Source organism: Prionailurus bengalensis, chromosome D2 (genome assembly GCF_016509475.1).
Source record: "Prionailurus bengalensis isolate Pbe53 chromosome D2, Fcat_Pben_1.1_paternal_pri, whole genome shotgun sequence".
Classification (NCBI taxonomy): Eukaryota; Metazoa; Chordata; class Mammalia; order Carnivora; family Felidae; genus Prionailurus; species Prionailurus bengalensis.
Window position 1 is genome coordinate 8,715,857 of NC_057351.1, and position 26,242 is coordinate 8,742,098.

Genomic DNA, 26,242 nt, shown 5'->3' on the forward strand with positions numbered 1-26,242 from the left:
TTTGCCCAGTTTCCTCTCAAAAATTTCTGCTGAGCGTTTTCCATCCTCCCTATAAAAGAAAAACCTTTTTCTAAAGTTTATTTCCTTATTTAAGTAATCTCTACACCCAACATTTGGCTTGAACTCACAACCCTGAGATCAAGAGTCACATGCTTCCCCAACTGAGACAGCCAGTTGCCCCTTTTTTCTATTCAATTTTGAGATGCTTTCAGATTGAAGTCAGAGCATTGTTCCTATTGCAATAGTCTTTTTGAAATAAGTTTCTCCTTTCCGAAGTCTGGATTTATTTTTATTTGATACTTGAAGGGTCCAGCGCTTATCTTCCTCACTGCCGAGAGAAATGCTATTATTTTATATATTTTTTTACTGTTATTTTTATTTCATTGCTAGCATTTCCTAGTATTTAATTCGTTTGGCTTTCTACTATTCAAGGTAACTTTCCTATTTATGTTAATAACATACATCGATTTACATTTTTGCCTCCTTTGGTAGCTTGGTGTTCAAAAGGCACATAGGCTTTAAGACTTTTTCTCTGAGGTACTGAAAAAATACAGGGCTGCATACAGAAGTGACAACCACCTGCCACAATCTCTGAATTGCTAAAGAAATATCAACGTTTTCAAAATTCTCCAGGTCCTTAGCGAGCGGACTTGTGGGAAATGGAGTCCGGAAGTTTGAGAGTCCGCCGCGCGTGGTCATGGGAACGGGTCTTCTGCGGCTCCTTCTGCGCATGGGCAGAACTTCGCAGGCCCTTCTAGGTTCTCCAGCTTACGGTGAGAGACGGTGCGGAACCTCCACGATCCTGCAGGTCTGCTTGCCGCTCTGGGAGCTGGTGCGGCCCAAGTGGGAGGGTTGGCGAGGCCAGAGGGTTGGAGAGCTCCCAAAGGATCCCTGAGCGGCTCCCGGGAGCGTTGGTGCTAGCGTGGGGAAGAGGCCCGCGAACTCCGGCGGGACCCTTGGCTGTTGTACCCGAGAGACTGGGTGGGGGAGGCTTCTGCCGGGTGGAGGGACTCCGGGACCGGAGAGTTTGTGTTAGGGGGAGGGGCCGGTGTGGGATGCGGGATGCGGGGACCAGGTACCCCGGGGAAGATGCACATTCCGCGTGGATCCCGGGGCGTGGCTTGTGCGGCCGCGGGAGGAGCGCCCGGTGCGCATGCGTGGTGGGTGCGCTCAGCCGCAGAGAGAGGAGGCCCGGGTTGAGCGGGTGCGCATCGGGTATAAAAGAGTCATCTGGGAGAAATAACCTACCTGAGACTTTACGTCTGTAAAACTGAAGGTATTCATAACACCTTCCTCCTGGAGTTGTTCAGAGGCCTAGCAGTAAATATTAGCGACGGTTAACAGACTTCTTATTCGTTACTTTATGCTCACTTAGGTGGGTATAGCTCTCCCTGCTGTAACAAATTGGAAAACTGAGACCGAGAGGAAAGTTATATGCCCGAAGTCACAACATTAGCAGATAAACTAGAAGACAATTTTAATTGTTTCTCCAAATGTCATGGTCTTTGCAATTTACTATCTTGGTTATAAAAGCCAGCACTGCATCCTGCACAACGCTTAGCAGAAGTAATTTGGCATGTGAAGAAACAATTCGAACGATTGAATCTTACCATGGCAGTTCTGTTTGAGGGATTTCTAGATGTCTTCAGAGCCTCTGATAGACAGGATAATTGTTTCTGAGTTAGGTCTGTAACTGTTCTCAGAAGCCTTGATTTGAGTTTATTGAAGGTCTGACCTGAGAGACCTTCATGGAGCAACAAATACAGTTGAACTGTGGGCCTGGGTGACAATTCAGTTAAAAAGAATTTGCCCCTTAGGTGCATTTCTCATCTACCTTTGAATGAAGCACGTTTTGTCAAGTAAAGAAGAGTCTCTGGGAACAGAATCTTACCTGGAGAGAACCATTCCATGATTTGACTGAGTTTTTGAGCAGAGGCAGTGTAGTTCCCAGAGAGGAGCAGATTCTAGGTTTGCACAGCCTGTTCAGAATGAGTGATATTTGAGAATGTTGCCACCTTCAGAATCCTTCAGGGCTGCCTAATGAAGGGAAGTCTGGACCAGGTTTCAGAAGAGAGGCATCTGGGTTGCACCAATGGAGGACAGTTAGGCTTCATTGGAGGCGCTCCAAGGACATGCAGGAAGGGGCCTTAAAACCAGATCTGAGTCAGTCTTGTCTCACCAATCCCAGCTCATCCCCCACTCTCTTTATTTTTCACTCACTCTTCCCAGATTCCGAGCTGTCTTTCACATGATGAATCTGACACTTAAAGGTGTGCGGATGAGTTCTTTATAGGATAGCAGTACAAGAAGAGTTTATTTTTCTTCCTAAAAGGTGAGGAAAAATTGGTGCTGAGGGTGTAAGTGAATTTCCCTGGTTTTGTGTTAGGGGCAGAGCCCAAAGTAGATATTGAGTCTCCCCACACCCAGGCCAGTGCTGACCACATCATCACTGTGGAAACACATTTCTTAAAAGACAGCCGTTTCAGAGTGCACATCTATTTTAGAAAAACAATTAAAAAGTACCCTTACCTGAAAGTGCCTCCGTCTTTTTTTTCACAGCTTTGGTTGAGTTCTCTAATTTGGGGAGTAAACAAGGAAAGATACATGTAACCACTTTTATTATAAAACCTTTGCTGAAGGTGTAGTGTTCCTTCATTTAGCATATTGTCATTTGTTTAACCAATTTTCTGATTTTTAAAACTTCTTTGAAGTAGAATAAAGGGGTTATTATTTTAAACTGTTTTAAAATATCAGTATTGTAAAATATCAATAGACAAGAGTTCCATTCACCCAGTGAAAAATTGCACACCCAAGCTTTGCATGGCCAAATCACAGTCACATGTGGACATGTGGGTGCTTTATCTTTCCTTTCCTGCCCCTTCTCCAAGGTGAAAAGGATATAAAATGCCTATAGAGAGGCATTTTATCCTGGTGATGTTGGCAGCTTTTTAAGAAGGCAAATCCAGGAACTGCAAAGCAATCTGTACCTTTAATGACTTCATTCCTGTTTTTCTATCCCAGCTATACTTTCAGAGATTTCAACATTTTTCCAAGAAAGACCAGCAAATTATGAAGAAATCCTATGTGAGTTGTTGTTGAAGTCATTTTATGCTTTGTTTTATAATGGATTTTATGAGGGTAACGACTCCTGTATTTTAAATGAAAAGTAGAAATAGATAAAATGAACCTGAGGGAAACAGCATGACACAATGGTTCTCAAACTTTAGTGCACATCAGATCAAAACTGGAAAGTTTATTAAACCATAGAATGGGACCTGAAAATTTTCATTTTGAACAGGATTGCAGGTGATGTTGAGGTCTATAGACCAGTAGCATTGGAGTAACAGATCAATAGGGCATAGTTGATGAGACACACACACACACACACACACACACACACACACACAGTTCAAATGAAATTAGATGGTTAGCAAACTTAAGTTGCAAATATTTCTGACCTTTTAGCCATGACCAAAAAAAAAAAAAAAAAGACTGTTACATTGATCATGCACCAAGCAATCTGACTCCATTTGGAGCCTAAAGACATTCTGGCATTGAGAGGTGAATAAAACAACTTTTGTTTCTTTTATGTAGATGATAAACAACCTTCTGGTGGCAACCAGAATGCCTGTAATTATCTTTCAGTGGAAGCAGAAGACAAAGAGCTGAGCAGAGCCCAGTTAATGAGTTTTTTTAGGAGACCATGTTACTGAAGCCATGTAGACAGCTTTCCGATGATCTTGATTTATTTTTGTTTTTGTTTTCCCTTGATAAAACCTAGAGCTCCTGTAGGCTAAATGGATGGTGTGTCCTTAAAGTTACTCTGGAATTCTCAGTCCCTGGCAACCAGTAAAATACATTCTGTTGCTGTAGACTTGCCTCTTCTGGGTCTTTTATATAAATACAGTCACATGATACGTATTTTTGTACGTCATTCTTCCTTTACTTAGCAGAATGCTTTAAAAGTTTGTTCGTATTGTAGGATGTTACAGACTTCATTTTCTTATCCAACTTTATTAAGTTGTATTTGACAAAACTCTAAGACATCTAAAGTGTACATCATGATGATTTTGATATTTGTATACATTGTGAAAGGACTCCTCCCGTCTAGTTAGCAAACACGTCCGTTACCTCACGTAGTTCTTCGTTTCTTGGTGTAGCAACTTTTTTTTAATGTTCTATTATTAAAAACAATTTTTTTTAATGTTTATTTTTGAGAGAGAGAGAGAGAGGAGACAGAGTTTGAGTAGGGGAGGGGCAGAGAGAGAGGGAGACACAGAATCTGAAGCAGGCTCCAGGCTCTGAGCTGTCAGCACAGAGCCCTATGTAGGGCTCGAACCCACGAACAGTGAGATCATGACCTGAGTTGAATTCGGAGGCTTAACTGCCTGAGCCACCCAGGTATCACTGGCATAGCAAATTTTAATTGTACAGTACAGGGATACCAGCTCTAGGCCCCATGTTACACATTAGATCATCAAGCCTTCTTCATTTTATAGCTGAATGTTTGTGCCTTTTTACCAAGACTTCATTCCTTTTTATTGGTGAATAATATTCCATTGCATAGATGGACCACATTTTGTTTATCCACTTATTGGTTAATAGACATTGGGTCTTTTTTCTGCCTTTCCACTATTGTGAATAGTGCTGCTCTGAACATTTCATGTGCAAGTTTTGCTTGAATACGTGTCTTTAGTTCTTCTGGGTGTTTACTCAGAAGTGATAATGCTGGACCATATGTTAGTTGTATTCTCACCTTACTGAGGAACCGCCAGACTTTTTCACAGTGGCTGCACAATTTCACATTTCCACCAGCAATGTAGGCAAGTTTGTTTCTCCTCGTTGTTGACAACACTTGTTGTCTTTTTATGTTAGCCATCCTAGTGGGTATGAAGTAATATCTCATTGTGGTTTTGATTTGCTTTTCCCTAATGACTAATGAGTACCTTTTCATGTGCTTGTTTGGTATTTAGATATCTGCTTTGCATGCATGTCTGTTCAAATCCTTGGCCCATTTTTATTATTATTATTACTCCTGGCACCCTTTATTTTTATTTTTTTTCTGCATTATTCTTTTAATGTTTATTTTTGAGAGAGAGCGATTATGTGAGAGTGGGGGAAGGGCAGAGAGAGGGAGAGACAGAATGTGAATCAGGTCTGCACTGTCAGCGCAAAGTCTGACGTGGGGCTGGAACCCACAAACCGTGAGATCGTGACATGAGCCAAAGTCAGATGCTCAACCGACTGAACCATCCAGGCGCCCCTCAAATCCTTGGTTCATTTTTTAAATTGGATTTTTTGTTAGTATTTTGGGTACTAGATTTTTTAAAATGTTTTTATTTTATTTTTTGAGGGACAGAGACAGAGAACTAGTCAAGGAGGGGCAGAAAGAGAGGGAGACACAGAATTCGAAGCAAGCTCCAGGCTCCGAGCTGTCAGCAGAGAGCCTGACGCGGGGCTCGAACTCACAAACCACGAGATCATGACCTGAGCTGAAGTCGGATGCTCAACCGACTGAGCCACCCAGGTGCCGCATTGGGTACTAGACTTTTATCAGATGTATGATTTTCAAATATTTCTTCTCATTCTGTGAGTTGTCTTTTCATTCTCTTGATGGCATGTCCTTTGATTCACAAAAGGTTATAATTTGGTAAAATCTGGTTTCTCTTTTTCTTTTTTTTTTTTTTTTTTTTTTTAATTTTTTTTTCAACGTTTATTTATTTTTGGGACAGAGAGAGACAGAGCATGAACAGGGGAGGGGCAGAGAGAGAGGGAGACACAGAATCGGAAACAGGCTCCAGGCTCTGAGCCATCAGCCCAGAGCCCGACGCGGGGCTCGAACTCACGGACCGCGAGATCGTGACCTGGCTGAAGTCGGACGCTTAACCGACTGCGCCACCCAGGCGCCCCAGAGACAGAGCATGAATGGGGGAGGGTCAGAGAGAGGGAGACACAGAATCGGAAGCAGGCTCCAGGCTCTGAGCTGTCAGCACAGAGCCCGACGCGGGGCTCGAACTCACGGACCATGAGATCATGACCTGAGCCGAAGTCGGACGCTTAACCGACTGAGCCACCCAGGCGCCCCTATGGTTTCTCTTTTTCTTTATTGCATTTGCCATTGATGTCTAAGAATCCATGTCAAGTCTAAGATCATGAAGATTCTCTCCTGTTTTCTTTTTTTTTTTTTAATTTTTTTTTTTTAACGTTTATTTATTTTTGAGACAGAGAGAGACAGAGCATGAACGGGGGAGGGGCAGAGAGAGAGGGAGACACAGACTCGGAAGCAGGTTTCAGGCTCCAAGCCATCAGCCCAGAGCCCGACGCGGGGCTCGAACTCACGGACTGCGAGATCGTGACCTGAGCCGAAGTCGGCCGCCCAACCGACTGAGCCACCCAGGCGCCCCTCTCCTGTTTTCTTCTAAGAGTTATAGTTTTTAGCTCTTACATTTGGTCTTTGATCTGTTTTGAGATCATTTTTGTGTATAATATGAGGGAGAGGTCCATTTTCATTCATTTGCATGTGGATATCCAGTTCCAGTGTCATTTGTTGAAGAGACTATTTTTTTTCTCCCACACCCCTTAGGCTTGTTACTGTTAGGTAAGGTGCAGTTTTGTTGTTGTGTAATGAATTTCTGTAAAGAAAGACTTTTTTGTAAAGACTGTATTTGCTCCATTTCATTACAGAAGTGTATTCCATTTACCAATGGTGAACTAGTAATTAAAAACAAATTTTTTTAATGTTTTTATTTATTTTTGAGAAAGAGAGTGCACACACATGCAAGTGGGGGAAGGGCAGAGGGAGAGAGGGAGACACAGAATCCGAAGCAGGCTCCAGGCTTTGAGCTGTCAGCACAGAGCCCGATGCGGGGCTCAAACTCATGAACCGCGAGATCTCGACCTGACCCCAAGTTGGACACTTAACCTACTGAGCCACCCCGGTGTCCCCCAGTGGTGAACTAGAGATTTTCTTAAATGCCTGGGGCCAACAAAACCAAAAATCTCTGAGTCCTTGCTGCTGGGGTCTAGGTGTGTTGGGTTGTACCACCACCACCACCACCACCACCACCGGCACGAGACCGGGCCGTTGACAACTCTTCCCTCGCGCTCACTTCCTGTTGGCACAGAGCTGATGGCCACCAGAGGTGAGAGCCTGGGGCTTTATTGGGTCTTTTCTGAACATGCACCCTGTCCTGAATACGTGTGTCTTCTAGATTTCCAGGAACATGAGGAAGCTTTTCAGTCTCAAGCTGTTCCACTCCCCAGCGTTTCTCGCCAGACTTTTTTGGCATGTCTTGTTCGCCCCACGCGTTATCTTTTGCCCCTGGTGGTTCATTTGCCTTCAAATGTTTTCAGCAGGTGCCCTCCCTGTATCCTGTGACGTGCAAGAGTTATATGAGTATTTTGCCTTAGTCTTTTCATGTCTCCACTAGACAGGTCAAAACAGACAGTCCCCATTGTTTGAGAACCAGCTCTGTTCTACTCTCTCCAACACCAGGAATCCACACCAAGAATGTGGGATTTCATCTTCCAAGACTGTTGCTGAGCCAGTTCGTGGGTTGAATTGTGTCTCCCGCAAATTCATGTGTTGGAGCCCTAACCCCCGATACCTTAGAATGTGACCTTATCTGGAGGTAGGATCTTTCCCAAGGTCATCAAGTTAAAGTGACATCATTAGGGTGGGCCCTAATATGGTATGACTGGTGTCCTCATCAAAGGGAGATTTGGACCCAGAGTTGCGTACAGAGGGAAGATGATGAGACACAGGGAGGCGGTTGCCTGCAAGCCCACGGAAGAAGCCTTGACCGGCTTCTTCCCTCACAGAAGGAACCACCTTGCCAACACCATAGTCTTGTCTTGGAGTCTAGCCTCGGCACTGCTACCGTAACTTTCTGTGAGGACAGCCGCCCAGTTTGCGTTCTTTGCTGTGGCGGCTCTGGCCCACGAGGGCCCCCTGCGAGGCTGAGGTGGAGCAAGGCTAAGTCAAAGCCACACGGGTCTCCTACCAGGTTTCAGCTGCCTTCTGTATCCGTCCTTCGGTAGGTGGTTGTCAACCTTTGCCTCTTTTCCAGAGGTCTGATAAAATTCATTCTGATGGTTGTTGCCGTTGTTCTGATGTTTCTGTGGAGGGATGGAACCCCGGGCGGTTCCCCGCTCTTACCTTCCTGACGCAGACCCGCTTCGGGGATCGTTTGCAGGGCACGAGTTGCTCGACCTCTCTGCCTGTGCTCTTGTGCGGTCCCTACTGCTGGCTCCTGTGACTCCACACAAGCCCCTTCCTCCTCTCAGTGAGATTTCCCTCGTGGAATCTTGACTTGGCAGACCATGTTTCCTATTACATTAATTTCCTACTAGAGCTGTAACAGATTACCTCGGAGGTAGTGGCTGGAGCCGACACAGATTTGTCCTCTTACAGATCTGGAAGTCTGACGTCTGAAATGACTCTGACGGGGCTAAGGTCAAGGCAGTGGCAGGACAGGTATCTTCTGGAGGCTCTGAGGGAGAATCTGTTTCCTTGCTTTTTTGGCAGGGTGGGTGGGTGGGGCTCTTGTGGCACCTTCCTCCATCTTCAAAGCACATTACGTCAATCACTGCCTTTTTGTCTTCACGTCGCCTTCCTGTCTGTAGTCCAGTCTCTGCCAGCTTGTTAGGACACCTGTCATTATGCTGCAGGCAAGATCTGGATAATCCAGGAAAATCTCTTTTCAAGATTCTTACCTTAATCATATATGCAAAGCCCCTTTAGCCATGTACAGGAATGTTCCCAGGTTCCAGGGATTAGATGTGAATAACTCTGGGGCCATTAATCACCCTACCACTCCTGGCTTTTCATCCCTGACTCACTGTTCGCTTCTATTTGTGTATGTACATTGATTTGTCATTCCATTTGTGTAGGGAGACAACCGTATGTATGTATCATGAAGGAATATATATTTTTGTTGTATATGATTTTTAGAATTCTGAAGGCTGTATCTCATTTGATGTGTACGTTACCTCAGCTCTGTGTTTAAAATTTAATATTGCATTTAAGATCTATCCAAGTTGATTAATACTTAATTCTTTCTAATGTTGTTATGACACCATACATTTTAGTTGTCCGTTTCTTTAAGGCATGCCATTTTCATTTTTCATTTTTATGTATAATTCTCCAGTGAACATATTTTACGTTTTCTCTCCCCGAATAAGAGCAAGCATTTCAAGCACACCAGAGCCTACACACATGATTAGTATTGTTGGACCATGAAAGGAAAGGACTTGCACTGTCACTTGGTACTGCCTGATTGGTCTCCTAAGTAACCATACTGCTCACGCCAGCTTATAGGATAGCACAGAGTTCTTTACCCCCTTATTGATGGTTGTTATTGTTATTTAAAAAGTATTGCTTGGGGCACCTGAGTGGCTCAGTTGGTTGGGCTTCTGACTGCAGCTCCGGTCATAGTCTTATAGGTCGTGAGTTCCAGCCCTGTGTCGGGCTCTGTGCTGACAGCTCAGAGCCTGGAGCCTGCTTCAGATTCTGTGTTTTCCTCTCTCTCTTGCCCTTCCCCTGCTCTCTCTCCCTCTCTCTTTCTCTCTCTCTCAAAAATAAACATTTTTTAAAAAATTAAAAAATTATGGCCAGTCTGATGGATAATGAAAGCCTTATTGTTGTGATTTGTATTTCTCTGATTATTTTATCAGATTTTGTCTTTCAGTTTTCTTCTGTGAAACGTTGGCTTATATATTGTATATTTTTACATATTTTTCTCTTGATTTCGTTCTTGTGTTTCTTACTAATTTATAAATATCCTTTATGAGTTTTGTATAGTAATCTTTGTTTTTATTCGTTGTAACTATCTTCTCCAGGGTTTGTTCTATCTTTTAACTTTATGGTATTGTTGGTCATGTGGAAATGTTGTATTTTGATGTAGGCAGATTTGTGAATCTTTTTTTCAAGGTTTTTGTTTTTATTTGTTGGGTTTTTGTTTTTTTTTGCGTCTTTTGTTTTTGTTTGTTTTCTACAGTTCTTTTATCCTTTGGGTATATTCCCATTGTGATATGTAGTCACATTCCTATGCCTTAAATTCAGCAGATATTTTCTCACTGAGGTGTACCATCAAATTGAGACACAATTAGATTCATTTGTTTCATTTGCTATTTGTTTTAGGGTTTTGTTTTCATTTTGATAATTATTTTTGTTTAAGTATAAAAAACATAGTTTTCTGAAGATGAACTATACATATAATACACAGCATATTCAGAAATCAGTCTGGCTTCTATCTCTGTCCCCTCCATCCTGTTTCTTGTTCCTTCCCTTCCCTTTTGAGGGTGACCATTTTGTTTTAAGTTTTTTTTTTAATTAAAAAAAATTTTTTTTTTATTTTAGAGCGCACATACGCAGGGCAGAGGGAGAGAGAGGGAATCTCAAGCAGGCTCCACATTCAGTGCAGAGCCTGATGTTGGGTTCGCTCTCACAACCTGGGATCTTGACCTGAGCCGAAATCCAGAATCAGGCCGCAACCAACTGAGCCACGTAGGTGCCCCAAGTTTTCATTTGAATTCCAGTTAATTAACATACAGTGTTATGTTAATTTTACTTGTACAATACAGTGATTCTCATTTTGTTATTTTTAATTAAGCAGTCCCATGTGTAGGTCTTTGTGGGTCGCGTATTATACTTGATTTTCTCACTTAAACTTTTTGTCACTTAATAATATATTATGGAGTTCACTCTGTAGCACTATACGGAGATATTGCCCAGTTCTTTTTCCAGTCGCTCTGCACCACTCCATGGTGTGAGTCTATCACAACACATTCAACCAGTTCTTTATTAATCAGTGTTTGGGTGGTTTCTAGTCTTTTGTAAATATAAATAGTGATGTAGCCTTGTGCCTATGTCTTGTCTTTCTTTGGCTAGCGTGCCCTGTGGTTGGTTCCCAGAAGTGGGATTTCTGCGTTAAGTGGTAAATTCATCTGTAATTTAGCTAACTATTGCCATAGTCCACTTCTTAGTGGTTAATCATTTCACATTCTCAACAGCAGGATATCAGGATGCTTTTATGTCAACAGCAAATTAAATTAAGTCTATATGCTGTTATTCTTTTGGATTTCTGCCAGTCCAATAGGAGTGAAATTGTTTGGTATAATTTTTATTTTCACTTTTCTTTTTAAAGGGTGAGCTTGATTTTATAAGGTTTACTTAGTGCCATTAGTGTTTCTCTTCCTGTGAGTTTTCTCTTCTCAGTTCCTGTCCATATTTCATGGGGCAGTTGCTTTTTTCCTTTTAAGGAGCTCATTATATAGGGATATTAACCCTTTCTTTGTCACCTAAGTTGTGAATACTTCCCTCTGAGTTGTCATTTTTCTTTACTTTTGATTTTGTTTTTAACTTTATTTAACTGTCTGCAGAGGGTTTTCTTTGCTTGTTTTTTAATTTTTTTGGTCAAATTTGTTATTTTATTTTAATTGCATCAGGATTTTTAGTCACGGTTAGGAAAATGTTATTCTTTCTTAAGTTATCGGGGAACTCACCCATGTTTTCTTCTATACCTTACGGAGTCTTTTACATTAACCTTGACCAATCCGTTTGCAGTTTTCTTGATGTATAGATGAGAAAGGATCCCATTTATCTTTCTTATCCTATTAAGTTATCTTATCACTGTCTGTTTAAGAAAATTTTTTTAACGTTTATTTATTTTTTGAGAGACAGAGACAGAGGGTGAGTGGGGGGAAGGGCAGAGAGAGAGGGAGACACAGAATCCGAAACAGGCTCCAGGCTCTGAGCCGTCCGCACAGAGCCCCATGCAGGGCTCGAACTCACAAACCGTGAGATCATGACCTGAGCTGAAGTTGGTCACTCGCCAACTGAGCCACCCACGTGCTCCAAGTTATCTTATCAGTGTTAATGAAAGATTCTTTTTCCTACTCTATGATATTGTCTTTATCATTTACTAAATTCCAGATGCATTTGAGTCTCTTTCCATTGATCCCTTTTTTTATTTATGTGTCTTGTACCACATTATTTTAATTATGGAAGCTTTATGTTTATATCTGGTACTGTCCGGTAGATTAATTCCTCCTCATTGCTCTTTTCTCAGGTTTTTCTTGGCTTACTTTGCTTTTCTTCCAATTAAATATATAACCAACTTGTTTTATGCCCACTTAGAAGCTCGATGGTATTTTTTTGAGACTGCATTAAATTGCCCTATTAATGTTACGAATCAAAATCTTTTTGATGCTAAGATTTCTTATGTGAGAACATGGGCTAGCTTTCAGTTTCTTCTAATAGCTTTTTAAAGGAGTGTTTTCACAGCTTTCTTTATGTAGGTTTTGTTCATTTTTTGTTATGACTTCATGTCTAAGTATTTTACTTCAGCTTTTATATTTTCAAAGTTAAAAAGATAGAAACATTTTCCCCACATACTTTCTTTGTCTGTGATATCCCTATTTGTACCCAAAGTGTCCTTTAAACTTTACTGGGTTTAGGATCCAATTAAAGATCATACCCTTACATTCTTTCATATGATAGATTTTTATTTTTTAAGTCCTGGTCACATGTCTTGCTGAGTAGTTATTCTGGAACTTAATGCTTTAGAATCATCTGAAACTCTTCGAATATTCCTGGACTCAGACTATGCTTCATACCAGTTAAGTCCGAAGGTCTGGGGATGATGCCTGGCTGTGGGCAGCCATGTCGAGAAGCAGGTCTGTGGAGTGGCCCCCCATGTCTGGTTCGATGGATCTGTTTTTCCTCATGATTAGAGTCAGACTGTGTATTTTTATTAGGCTCATTTATTGTATACTTGTAAGGTATGACCGTACCATTATTAATAATACCACCAAATACCCCACTCGAAAAGTAGAGTTTTCTTGTCTCCTTTTGTAAACTCATAATCTGTCACAGGACACTTGGAGACTGTGTGAATGTTCTTATTCCCAATAGCCTTTCACTCTGTGGTTGATGGTGTGAGTTGAGCATTTTTCTCATGTTGATTGGCCATGGATCTTTTCTTTTGTGAAGTCACTGTGTTAGGTCCTTTTCCCATTTTTCCATTAGTTCATGTTGTTCCTTACTGATTTTAGGAGCATTTTATATATTTTGGATATAATCCTTGTATCATTTCAAGATGTTGCTAAAATTTCCTGTTCTCTGGTTTGCTTTTTAAAAAAATTATTTCCTTTTGATTAATAGAAGTTCTTAACTTCACTCTCCTCCTATTAATTTCACTCTTTTTCTTTATGGTTAGTGTTTTTGGTGTCTTGCTTAAATTTTTTTTGCTTGTCTACAGATTCTGAAGATAGTTTTTGTGTAATATTCTGGAAGTTTTACTGATCGCATTTCAACCTACAGTCCATCTGGAATTGATTTTCACATATTATGTGAGATTGAAATCAAAATTTTTTTTTCAATGTCCTTTTCTCACTGCTTTACTAGTAACACTTTTTTTTTCTTTTTTTTAATAAACCAGGTGTCCATGTTTGTGGGTCAGATTCTAGATTATAAATTTAGCTCCATTGATCTTTCAGTTTATTCTTTTACTGATAGTGCACTCTGTTAAATTACTCTAACTTTGGAATAAATCTTTATATCCACTAGTATATCAGTTTTGTACTTCATAATAAATTACCTCAAATTTTACAGGTAAGAACAACACAAATTTATTATCTCACAGTTTTTGTGGATAAGGAGTCTAGAAATAGGTTATCTAGGTCCTCTTAGGCGTAAGGTTGCAATCAAAGTGTCACCTGGGTTCCCTTCCATACATATGTGGCAGAATTTATTTCTACATAGCTCTAGAACTCAGAGTAGCCTGCTTCTTTCAGATCAGTAGAAGAATGTCTCTGATGTTTTACCCTCTTTAAGTGACTCACATGATTAGGTCAGGCCCACCCAAGGCAATCTCCCATTTAGATCAGAGTCAGCTGATTAAGAGATCTTTTTTTTTTTTTTTTAATTTTTTTTTTTCAACGTTTATTTATTTTTTTGGGACAGAGAGAGACAGAGCATGAATGGGGGAGGGGCAGAGAGAGGGAGACACAGAATCAGAAACAGGCTCCAGGCTCTGAGCCATCAGCCCAGAGCCTGACGCGGGGCTCGAACCCACAGACCGCGAGATCGTGACCTGGTTGAAGTCGGACGCTTAACCAACTGCGCCACCCAGGCGCCCCAAGAGATCTTAATTATACTTGCAAAACCTATTTTGTCATTGAATATAACATAACACAAGGAACACAATATCACAGGAACACAAGTCTCTCCCACTTAAGAGAAGATTATATCAGTGTGAGGCTCTTTGGAGGTCATCTTAGAATTCTGCCTACATCATTGTGAGTTTACTCATTTGTTCTCCAAGATGGCTTTGGTTATTCTTGGTCATTTGAGTTTCTTCATAAGTTTGAGAATGAACTTGTCAGCTTCCACAGAAATATCTGCCAAGATTTTAATTCTGATTGTCTGGATTTAACCAATCGTTCTGATTTATAGGCTAATTTGGGGAGAAATTAGGTTTTTGTAATATTGAGTTATCCCATCCATGAATATAGTGTATTCATTTATTCAGGTATTCCTTGTTTATTCTCAATAATACTTAAAAAATTTCTGGGTAATAGTCTAATCTTTTCCCTGTTAACTAGTTTTTAATATATGGCATGAGCATTTATTAGCTGTTTGTTTTGATAACCTGGGAATGATACGTCTCTGTCTCTGCCTGCTTATGTCTATTTCTTGCAATATTTTCCACAGTGGTCATCTCCTAAGTGGGTCATATATAACCCAGGGACTGTGCAAGAGTCTGTTCAGTTATGGGAAGAAAATACTCAGATGCCTCCCTACATTTATTTTAATCCAAAAAAAAAAAAAAAAAAGAATGGAGAAATCTAATGTACGGTGAAATGAATATAGACAGTAATACCATATATTATCATTAGATAATGTGGTAAATAGAGCTATGCTGGCAATCATTATAATATATAGGTGTATCAAAGTTACACAATGTTACGTGCCAAATTTATTCAGTTGAAAACACTAAAAGTGACTTAGAAAAAAAATAATGAGGAAACTTAATATATAGATTCACATTATATGTTGACAATCCTATGAAAGAAAGATTTCTTAGAAGAGTAACCAAATATTTTGGATGCCCCTATTCTACTGGAGTTACGTCCAGAATTGCTCGTACCACGTTCCCTGAATACCACTGTAGCTCTTTATCTTTTCAGAGTCCCAACAGTACTCCCCCGTGTGTTCATTGTTACTGCTTTCACTACATATTTTGGACATATACGTGGTGATGCTGTTGCCCGAGTTTCATGAATGATACTCTGTTATCAGTGAAACCCACCCCAGTAGCAGGAGTAGAACTTTTCTCCCCTCTGTAACCTCCATCTACATCGTGCATCTTTTTCCTGTAGTAACATCTCATCGCAGTTACATGCTTACACGTTTATGTGTGTTTGTCATATTATGTGCTCCTTGAGGACAGTGACGTGGTGTTATTGGTCTTCAGATTCTCAGAGTAGGAGAGGTCTTTATGGCACGTAGGCGCGTACTACAACCCCGGTAACTTAGCACAACGGTGAGGACCTTTTCAGTCAAGTGCACAAGTAGACATGCCATAACACATTTTCTAATTGCCTGTGAATGGCGAACTCCCTAACGGTTTTCTGACAGCTGTTCCATGCCTTCCAGTTCTGATTACTTACACTTGAACACAAATGTGCTGTTTCAGGGATCCTTATCATTTGAGGATGTGACTGTGGGCTTCTCCCAGGAAGAGTGGCAGCACCTGGACCCTGCCCAGAGGACCCTGTATAGGGACGTGATGCTGGAGAACTACAGCCACCTTGTCGCAGTGGGTAAGGGGTTGTTTGCCATGTAGACTCCTAGTATGCACATCCTTTCTTGATTTGAAACCTGTAGAAGCTTTGTTGAATTTAGTGATATGGAGGCTTGATACTCAGGTATTAAGGGGAAGGATTGTTGAAACACCATAAAGAATGTTTTCTTTTTCGGGGCTCCTGGGTGACTTAGTCGGTTAAGTGTCTGACTTTGGCTCAGGTCATGATCTCACGGTCTGTGTCAGGCTCTGTACTGACACCTCAGCCTGGAGCCTTCTTCGATTCTGTGTCTCCTTCTCTCTCTGCCCCCCCCCCCCCCCCCCCACTAAACATTAAAAAAAAAAAGAATGTTTTCTATTTCAATGAAAGATTGTATTTGGCCCCTGAAGCTTCGTTTTCTGTGTTCTTCAAAGGCCCTGAAACCCATGGGCCTAGCCCAGTTGCCATGTCGTTTCCCATTCACAGGGTGCTGCGTCCCTAAACCAGACGTGATCTTCAGGCTGGAACAAGGACAGCAGCCATGGCTCGTAGAGGAAGAGTCCCTAGACCAGAGCTGCCCAGGTGAGTTAGTATGTGTTAAACGGATGGACACCCGATGGCATGGTATGAATTCCTTTTATTCTCAGGTGCTGGCTTGTATGTTCATTTTCACATTCAGCAAATACTGAGTACCCACTGTGTGGCACGAAGGTTTTAGGCGCCAGAAATACTTCAGCAAACTAAATTTGTTCCTCACTTCGTGGACCCTGCATTCTGATAGGGAGAGAAAGATAAGAAACAAACAACAGTTCATACGTAACACGCAAACGCATAATATGCCAGTAAAATAGCGAGGAAGTTAAAGATGAAAACTAATGAAATGTTATACTTGAGAAAAAAGGTTCAGGAAGGCACTTGGGTGATATCAACTTGAACGGAATGAGGTGAGGATTATGGATGGCAGAGGAGACATTAAATGTCAGTCCACCGAGGCAGGAATGTGCTTGGTGTTTTTGAGGACACACACGTGTCACTGTGGACTAGGGGAAATGAGTGAGCAGAGAGTGGTAAGAGTTGACATTGTGGAGGTAACGGAGCTCAAGTTACATAGGGCCGTTCAGGCCATGATAAAGACTGATTTTATACTGAGTCAAATGAAAAGCCATTGGTAGGATTTTACCTACTAAGCAACATATGCTTATTTTTCTTTTAACTTTTCTCTCTGGCCACTGGGCAAAGAAAATACTACTGGGGCAGAGGGATGAAAGGGAGAGCAGCAGGACAGTACTGCAGTCTCTGAGGAGGGGGCATAGGTTACCCCCGGTTGGGAGTGGTGGAGAAGAGTAGCCATGGTTGGCTTCTGGTTATGGTTTGAAGGTGGGACCTATAAGATGTGCTGTGAGTTGGATGAGGAATGTGAGAGAAAGAAAGGAGTCAGCGACTCCAAGGATTTCATCCAGAGCAATTGGATGAATGGGTACCGGTTGCCAAGATGGGGGGAGATTGGAGAGAAGCAGTTTAGAAGTCATAGGAGTTTAGACTGCACATACCAAGTTTCAGGTGATTATAAACTGTCCAGGTTTACCTGGGAGTAAGTAAGCATTTGACTGTTTGAGCAGAGGTAGTTTAGGGGAGACCCCAGGTTGGAGATGATTTATTTGGAAATTATCAATTTATGGTAGTACTTAAAGTTTTTAAATTTAGTGTCTGAGCCTAAGGGACCAGACAGCCTCTTCTTAGAGGTACCAATGAACAGATCTGAGAGGTCTGAAGACTGTCCCCTGGGCTACCAGCTTTCAGAAGTCATTAAAATGAGAAAGCTCAGTGAAGAAGAGAGAAAAGCAGTTTGGGGATAAGGTGGAAACAGAGAATGTGGCGTCCTGTAGCCAAGTTAAGACAGTTTTCAAAAACAAAATGAACGTTTTGAAGAATATGTAATGTCAGCCTTTTTTCTCTCTCTGCTCACAAACCATCCAGAAGCATTAAGGAAAATGAACCACATACATGTCACTATGACACGAGAGGATATCTGAAATCCCAAATCAGTACAGGTGTAAACGGTGCGAAATTGGACAAATCAAGGAGTGTGTGTATCAGCAGGCGGGTAGAAAACAAAAGCATTTCTGATGCTCGGGGGACTACTGGCACAGTGCTTTTCGTGAACAGAGTGCGTAGTCTGAGGTGTGAAACGTAAAACTTAGATTAACAGCAGTGCTGTGCCCTAGATGGCTGAGCTCCCAAGGATGCAGTTTGCTTCTGCCAAGCAGATGTAGTAAAGTGTAGAAACAAAACATATCTTCCAGTAGCCTCTTCTGTTTCTGTGATAGCGCAAGAGAGGCTTTACATCTGGGAAAACCGCCTCACAGACGTCTAAATGGGGAGAGAGAATCTTACGCGCTCTTAGCGGGTACTTGCAGGACACAGGATTTGAAGCAAAAACGCACTCGGTAACAATTGGTAAGGATGTGCAGACCTTCTACAAAAATGAGGGAAGCGGTTAGGAGGAAAGGAAAGTTCCAGACGGCAGTTGCCTTGGTGACCAGAGCTCTGTAATTAGCACATCGGGTCGCTCGGACCAACAGGGTATTGTCAGAGTCTTCATGTGAACCGCTGTGTCCCAGAGCGGCGTGTCGGAGAGGTGGAAGGGAGAACGATAGATCTGTGGTCTTCTTCCTGTTCTCCTTTATTAGATGCAATTGTTCTGTAGAGGTTTAACTACCTTTCTTTTCTGGATTGCATCAGACGGTTTGTCTGGGCAGATGCTGGAGCCCCAGAGCCTCCGTGGGTCCAGTTCGGTTACCGGGGCACGTAGTTTCTGGAAGTCAGCTCGACACCCGCTGTTCCTCACTCAGGAGTGACAGCAGTGCCAGCCCGATGACCCGACGCAGGGATTGCCAAGAGAGAAGCCGCTGCCAAGGCCGCTCTGGCTATGAAGGAAGGCAGAGTTTGGCTGATCTATAAACCGAGTCCAGTACATGTGCAAAATGCTTGTTCATAAGGAATTACCTCGTCAGCCTAAGACGTGACTCTCTTCCCTTCTCTCGAGTAAACCTTGTGCAGCGTGCTGTTCCTTACAAAGCTCACCTCCTTTCAGCCTGAGTAATTGAACAGGAACCAGCACAAAATACATACAAAACTGTTGCAAGAAAAAAGGGAGGACAAAGATGGGCAAGAAAGATAGTAGGTGATTGAATTGTCATTTGATCAAAGTAGTCATAAAGTAGATAAATAGTGTGACCAAATATTAAATAATGAGTTTCAAAAGAGAGAACTAATGGAATTAATTACCTCTGTGATACAAGTTTTTAAGAAAGATGTTAATAGAAAACAAATTGTGGGGTGTCAAAGAAAAGAATTGAAAAAAAAATAAAATCACATTCAAGAAAGGAAATCGGAGGAATCGTGAGAAAGAACAGATAGTGTTGAAATTACATTCAGAAGGAAGTGAGACATGTGAGCGAGAAGCAGCTGAAATGAGTCCTGAAGATTAGAGCTCACCCGCATGCTCTGCCTACAGTTCGTCCCCCAAATGGGAAAGTAAAGGAAATAGAACAAATATTTAAAATAACCCAGGAACACTTTTTGGGGGGGGGGGGGTTGGAGGGAGAGGTGCAATTGAATCTGTATAAAAGGGCCAGTTGCATCCACATTAGGATAGATTCTAATAAAGGGACGGGATTTCAAAAACAAAGAGTCAATTTGATAACCAGCCAATATAAGAGAAAGTCCAACTAGCTTCAGACTTTTCCATAGTTAAATCTGTAGGTAAGAATTAGCACAGCAGTTCCTACAAAATCCTTAGTGTGTTCCATTGACAGTATTATACCCATTTAAGAAGATCTTCTTTAATGAGGAACAAATCTTTTTCGAATAGGCAAGAACCCTAGGATCATTGTTCCTGGAAGCCTCTATTAGAGACTGAGTATCAGGTAACCAAGGAGTGACAGAAAGAAAGCATGGTAAAAAGACTGGTGGTGGGCTTTGAATTTAACTGAAGAACTAATTAAAGCAATTGTGGGAGCTAGCTGACAGAAGAGAATGTACCAGTTGCAAATCTGGGCAACACAAAGGCTGGGTGTCTGTGTAGATAAAAGGAGGCTAAAAACAAGTGGAGAGCAATGAAGGTGTATGAATACACCTGTTATAACATGATATGTGCATTCCTGAAAAATCACTGCTCCATATGAAGCAGTAAGCTAAAAGTCACTGGGCTGATGGCAAAATGGGATTGGGGCTAGAACACTCAAAAGCTTTGTCAGTGACACAGTGAGATAGCACCGTTCGAGTCTCCAACTAGAATTTTGTATTCATTTATTTCTCCTTTCAGTTCTGTTAGGTTTTGCTTTATCTATTTAAAGATTTATTATTGGGGCTCCTGGGTGGCTCAGTTGGTTAAACGTCAACTTCGGCTCAGGTCATGATATCACTGCTCATGGGTTCGAGCCCCGCGTTGGGCTCTGTGCTGACAGTTCGGAGACTGGAGCCTGTTTTGGACTGTGGATCCCTCTCTCTCTGCCTCTCCCCTGCTTGTGCTCTGTCTCTCTCTCTCTCTCTCTCTCTCTCTCTCTCAAAAATAAACATTAAAAAAACTTTTTTTAAAAGAATCATTAATTATTATTAAGTGTATAAATATAAGGAACTTTATGTTCTTCTCTTAATGAGATGACCCCGTTATGATGATGTCTCTATCTCTCGTAGAACTTTTTGCTCTGAAGTGTGCTTTGATATTCATACACCTACTCCCCAAATCCTAGGTAAGCCATTTATTAGCTTAGACAAGTCACTTAACCTCTGTGAGCCTCTGTTTCCTCATTGTATATTTCAATAGTAAGACCTTTGTCACAATACGTACGAGCATCAGGTGAGGCAAGGTACAAATCACAGTGCCTTGCTAAAATAGGCATTCAGGAAGTTTACACCTCCAGCTAACATTTAACTAATGCCCTCCTAAAAGCTTGGGATACATCAAAGATACATCAAGGATTCTGCTTTCGTGGAGCTTAGATTCAGGAGGGAGGCATAGAGGTAAGGACCATAGACGAAGAAGTAGACAATAAACAAGGGTGCAAATAATTTAATCTTATAATTTCAGGTCATGCTGAATGCTATGAAGGGTTTTATTTTTTATTTTTTAAAATTTTCTTTTTAATGTTTATTTTTGAGAAAGAGAAAGAGCCCCCACGTGCGCGGACACGTGAGTTGGGAGCATAGAGAGAGGGAGACACAGAATTGGAAGCAGGCTCCGGGCTCTGAGCTGTCAGCACAGCACTCGAACTGATGAACCGCAAGATCATCCCGAGCTGAAGTCAGATGCTTAACCAACTGAGCCACCCAGGCGCCCCATTATGAAGGGTTTTAAAGATAAGAAAATGAGGTGATGTGATCGAGGGCATTTGGGATAGGTGGACTGTTTAAGCCAAGTGGCCCAGGTGGCTTCTTCAGAATTTTAGTTGAAAAGGACCTAAACCATGTGATCCCTGAGAAGAGCATTTTCTGAGAGAGAAGGGAGCGTGCTTGACTTGTCGGGTCAACGGCAGGACAGCTGGTGTGGCTCTGGCGTGGCAAGTGCAGTGAGCAACAGCATGGAGTAAAGTTGGAGACCTCAGCATGAACTTGATCTTGATGTTCTCAGCCATGCCGCTAAATTTGAATTTCATTCAGATAAAACTGTGGGGGTCTATTGCAGTTTTTAGGTAGTGACAGAGGCTAGAATATAACAAAATTTTGAACTTCATATGTGATTCCTTGTACACACAGCTCCATAATCCCTTGGGGTCTCTGGCATGAAAAGAGGGTCTTTGGTATACTGGGCTGACTGGATGCTGGGGGCCACTAGACCGCTTCAGCAAGGGGCTGGCTGCCACCAGCGGCCTGTGATTTAATCATTCAAGCCTGGGCAATGAAACCTCCGTAAACACTTTATTATTTTTTTTTTAATTTTTTTTTTAACGTTTTTTATTTATTTTTGAGACAGAGAGAGACAGAGCATGAACGGGGGAGGGGCAGAGAGCAAGGGAGACACAGAATCGGAAGCAGGCTCCAGGCTCTGAGCCATCAGCCCAGAGCCCGATGCGGGGCTCGAACTCACGGACCGCAAGATTGTGACCTGAGCTGAAGTCGGCCGCTTAACCGACTGAGCCACCCAGGCGCCCCACCTCCGTAAACACTTTAAACAACAGAGTTTGAGTGTTGAGTTGCGTGCCCAGAGTTCCACACGCTCACACACCACTCACGTCCCAAACCCTTGCCAATGTGTGTTTTCCTTCTGGCTGTTCCGGAGTTGAATCCTTTATAATAAACTAGTAGTAAATAAGTAAATTGTTTTCTGAGTTCTGTGAGTTGTTCTAGCAAATGATCAAATCTGAGTTGGGCTGGCTAGTCACAGGAACCCTCAGTTTTTAGTCCGAATGCTAGAGGCAAAAAAAGAAAGATGCATACATAGTACCTTCACCTTTCTTTTAATTAACGTTTCCATGTATATCTTTTTCCATCTTTTTACTTTTTTTGTTGTTAAGTTGATTTATTTATTTTGAGGGTGAGAGCACAAGCGGGGGAGGGGCAGAGAGAAAGGGAGGGCGAGAATCCCAGGCAGGCTCCACACTGCCAGCTCAGAGCCCAACTCTGGGCTTGAACTCCCAAACCATGATGTCTTGACCTGAGCTGAAATCAAGAGTTGGAGGCTTAACCAACTGAGCCACCCAGGTACCCCTCCATCTTTTAACTTTTAGCCTATTTATATTTAGAGTGGCTTTTCTATCAATAGCATTCAAAGACCCGTATGGTTGGGTCTATTTTACCTAGTGTGAAAACCTCTATTTTTTAATAAGAATATTTCAAGCATTTAAGTGTTTGCCCTATGGAATACAACATCTTTAATTTATCAGTCTGATTTCAAATGACATACTAGTTTACATGTAGCTTTGCAATCTTATGTCAATATACGTCTGTTCCTCCCATTCTATGTGATATTTTACTTCAGACCCCACAAGGCATCTTTTATTTACTTTCTTTTTTTAAACCATTAGCACTGTATTTCTTTGTGCAGCTTACTCTTTCTAATACTCCTTTTAGTATTTCTTACAACATGGATGTGTTGGCAGTGAATTCTCTCCACTTTTATTTGTCCAAAGAGCCTTTACTTCCTCTTCATTTATGAAACATGTTTTCTCCAGATACAAAATTCTGCGTTGACACTCATTTCTGAACATACTTGAAAGAGTCACTTCATTTTCTTCTGGCTTAATGTCCCTCCTCCTGTGATTTTCAAGTGTTTGTTCTTCTGTTGTTTAATATTCTGTTTTGTTGCCTTCAAGATTTTCTTTTCATTTTGGTTTTCAGCTGTTTAGCTTTGATTTGATTTTTTATGTTTTCTGGGTATTCCTTGCTGTTTTCTCAGTTTCCTTTTTCTTTTTTTTTTTTTTAAGTTTGTTTATTTTTAGAGAAAGCACGAGTGGGGGAGGGGCAGAGAGAGAGGGAGAGAGAGAATCCAAAGCAGGCTCCGCACGTCAGCGCAGAGCCCGATGTGGGGCTCAAACTCGCGAACTGTGAGATCATGACTTGAGCCAAAGAGTCAGATGCTCAACTGACTGAGTCCCCCAGGTGCCCCTGCTTTCTGTTTCTTAAATTTGTGGTTTGATGTATTTCATCCTTTATGTTGGCAGGGACTGCAGTTAATTATGTGTGGCTGTATTTGATTGTGTTCCATAGTCCTTGAGTGTCCTGTGTCAGGAGAATTTCATCAGTGTCTGTGCTGCATTTTCAGCCGCCCTTCCAAGCCTGTGCCACAGAGGGTTTACCTCTCTGTTCCTGTTTCTCTTGCGGCAGTTGACTGAGCTGATGCTATTTCAAAGAGGAATAAAGCCAGACTCCAGCTAAAGGTGATAGATACAGATTTTATTCAATAGCTATGGGAATAGTAAGTGAGAAGCTTCAGTAAAACTGAGCTCAACTCCAAATACTGCTAAGGCAGCTAGGGACTTATAGCCAACAATCTGGGGGGATCACTGGATAGAACAGTACTAAGAGGGACATCAGGGGTAGGGGGATTCTTGCTAAATGCAGACCACGCACATCAAGGGCAGGGAATAAGGAACTTGATCAGATATCAAGGGTGAGGGGCTTCCCACTAGACTGACTTAAAAGGACTCTTGCTAGAACCGAATTCAGCATGGATAAACATGGAAAGGCCTAGTTGAGAACAGGGCTCAGTGGAGCCTAACTAAGGTTTAGTCAACGGGAGAGTTCTTGTCGGAGCATATCGTAAAACTTGGGTTGATCCTGAAATAAATGATAGAAGCCGTACCTTTTATTGTGTAATTTCATTGTAAAAGTCTAATGGAGATACTACTAGAAAAGAGAATATGATCCCCAAAAGGATGCTGGAGATGAGAGAAAGAGCAGTTAGTGATAGGAAATTAGAAAACATCCAGGTAAATCTGAACAATAATGTGTATAAAATGATGAAGATATCTAATGTGTGGGACTAAAAAAGACACTATGATCTGCAAAACAATAACTGCGTATAAACGAGGTGAGGGGTGGTCAAATTGAGTTTGATACTTCTTTTATTCAGAAAAAGAGGTTCAAGATTTTGAATTACTTCAGATTTTAAGTTAAGTATTGTAAGATTAACAGAAAGCCACCTAAAGCTGAGAAACCAGTGTGTGTAACTTTCAGAGTTGTAAAGAAGAAACAGTAGAAAAGATACAAAATTAGCCCAAAAAGGAAAGGAGAATCAATAGAATGGATAACTGTGGCCAATGTAAAGTACCAAGTAAAATGCAAGAGAGGACTTTGCAACATTTCGATAATCACCATCAAACCGACTAAATTTATCTGTTAAAAGACATCTTGTCAAATTGGATCTTCAGAATAGGGTAATACCTTCCTGTGGCTAAGATACCAGGTTTTCATTTATCCTGAGAAGTCCATGTTTCCATCTTCATCTTTTGCCCACTCAACATTCAGCGTTCTACTTGCCTGTGTGTAGGACGTCCTGGGTAGGACATACTGATCCCTTCAGTGTGGCAAGAACTAATATTACAATTAGCATTTACAGATCATAGATTTTCCCCACTTGATTTGTTACACTCTCTGAGTCTTCTGTTACAACTGACCGTCATAGTATTTTATTTTTCTGCCTTCTTCCTTCCTTCCTAATGTTAGATCAGTATTGTTGTTATTTTGTAAACTTTGCAAATTATTTTATATTCTCATTTTGCATTGACATTCCCCAAAACATTTGGGCATACTGTTTTACTCTTTGATGGTCTAATTCCTAATTGAAATTAGACTTTGCCCCACAAAGCATCTGATTTATCATGTTAATATCCTGAGTTATATTTTCCCCAATATGTAATATAGCAAATTTAAGTTTTCCTCATTTAATGACCCTTAAATGTGGCTACATCTCATCTGTGTGGCACAGAACTGGTGCTAAACTCCCATTTAATCCTTCTTCCTGAGTTTTACCCCCAGATATGCTTTCCTGCCCTACAATGTCACACTTCATTTCTAATGTATTTGCTAATTCTTGTGAATTAATACATGAAGAGTATATGGAACAGTACCTGGCTCACGGAAACGGTCTGTTACTGTTCCTGTTGTGAATATCATGGTCATGAATTTTAAGGTTACACTTAGCTTTCCACACCTTTTGTAATGTAAAATGTTCCTTCATTGCTTTGGTTTACATTATCTGCTATAGAACCTGGTTCCTGATGGTGTATGGATTTTGAATGAAGCTATTATCTGGATTATAATTTTTTCTAAGAGCATACTTTTTTTTTTGTTATATAACATAGAGTAGATATTGGATCATTACTTAATTCATTAACTGTGACTCTTGAGTGAGAGAGCCTATATACATTCATTCAGAAAATACTATGAGAAATTAATTTCTAAACCCACATGTTGGGTTATAAACCTGTAGATTCTCGTCCAAAATTATAAATTTGATCAAGAACAAGCTTGATCTTTGTTTTGGAAAGCACACCACTTGTTAAGGACCATTTTTTCCAGAATCCACTCAGATGAATTTAGAGGAAATCAGATATAAATACTTCTGATACCATAGTTTGCGGTTGGAAAAAGAAAAAAAGACTACTGAGTATTCTAAATTTCAGCAATTAACAGGATATGTTTATGTTTCAAGGGAGTATAATCTAACATTGTGATAGAATGAGATGTATAGAATGTGATTGATTTTAAATTTCAGTGTATGTGGGACTTGAAATTGTAGAGAAGTTTGTGAAGACATGAGTTACGAGACATGTCATTTTCCTGAAGAATGAAGTTGTGAGCAAGTCCAAAGTGGGAATGTAAGCTTGCTGAGTGAAAAGTCTTGGTTGAACTTGAACAAGTTTTGGCAAATTAATAGTCTGGTGTTTCTAGAAAGAAGACATTTATTATGGACTTGTGAAGTGATTAGTTGAACAACAACTAATTATGTATA

At 41.2% G+C, this 26,242-nt stretch overlaps 1 protein-coding gene across 5 annotated transcripts in view; it reads left to right on the forward strand.

Moving 5' to 3' along the window:
• Positions 1–595: 595 nt before the first annotated feature.
• Positions 596–26,242, forward strand: part of LOC122492676 (zinc finger protein 260-like) — a 30,838-nt gene continuing 5,191 nt past the window's right edge. For 2 of the 5 annotated variants that reach the window (XM_043596164.1, XM_043596167.1), the window contains exons 1-4: positions 596–808; positions 3,022–3,084; positions 15,702–15,828; positions 16,276–16,371. In XM_043596164.1, coding sequence (XP_043452099.1) covers positions 698–808; positions 3,022–3,084; positions 15,702–15,828; positions 16,276–16,371 — 397 coding nt within the window. In that variant the 5' untranslated portion in view covers positions 596–697. Of the gene's footprint in view, positions 809–2,229; positions 2,333–3,021; positions 3,085–15,701; positions 15,829–16,275; positions 16,372–20,487; positions 20,544–26,242 lie in introns of those variants that run through there. The other 3 variants (XM_043596169.1, XM_043596168.1, XM_043596170.1) reach the window with 3 other exon arrangements.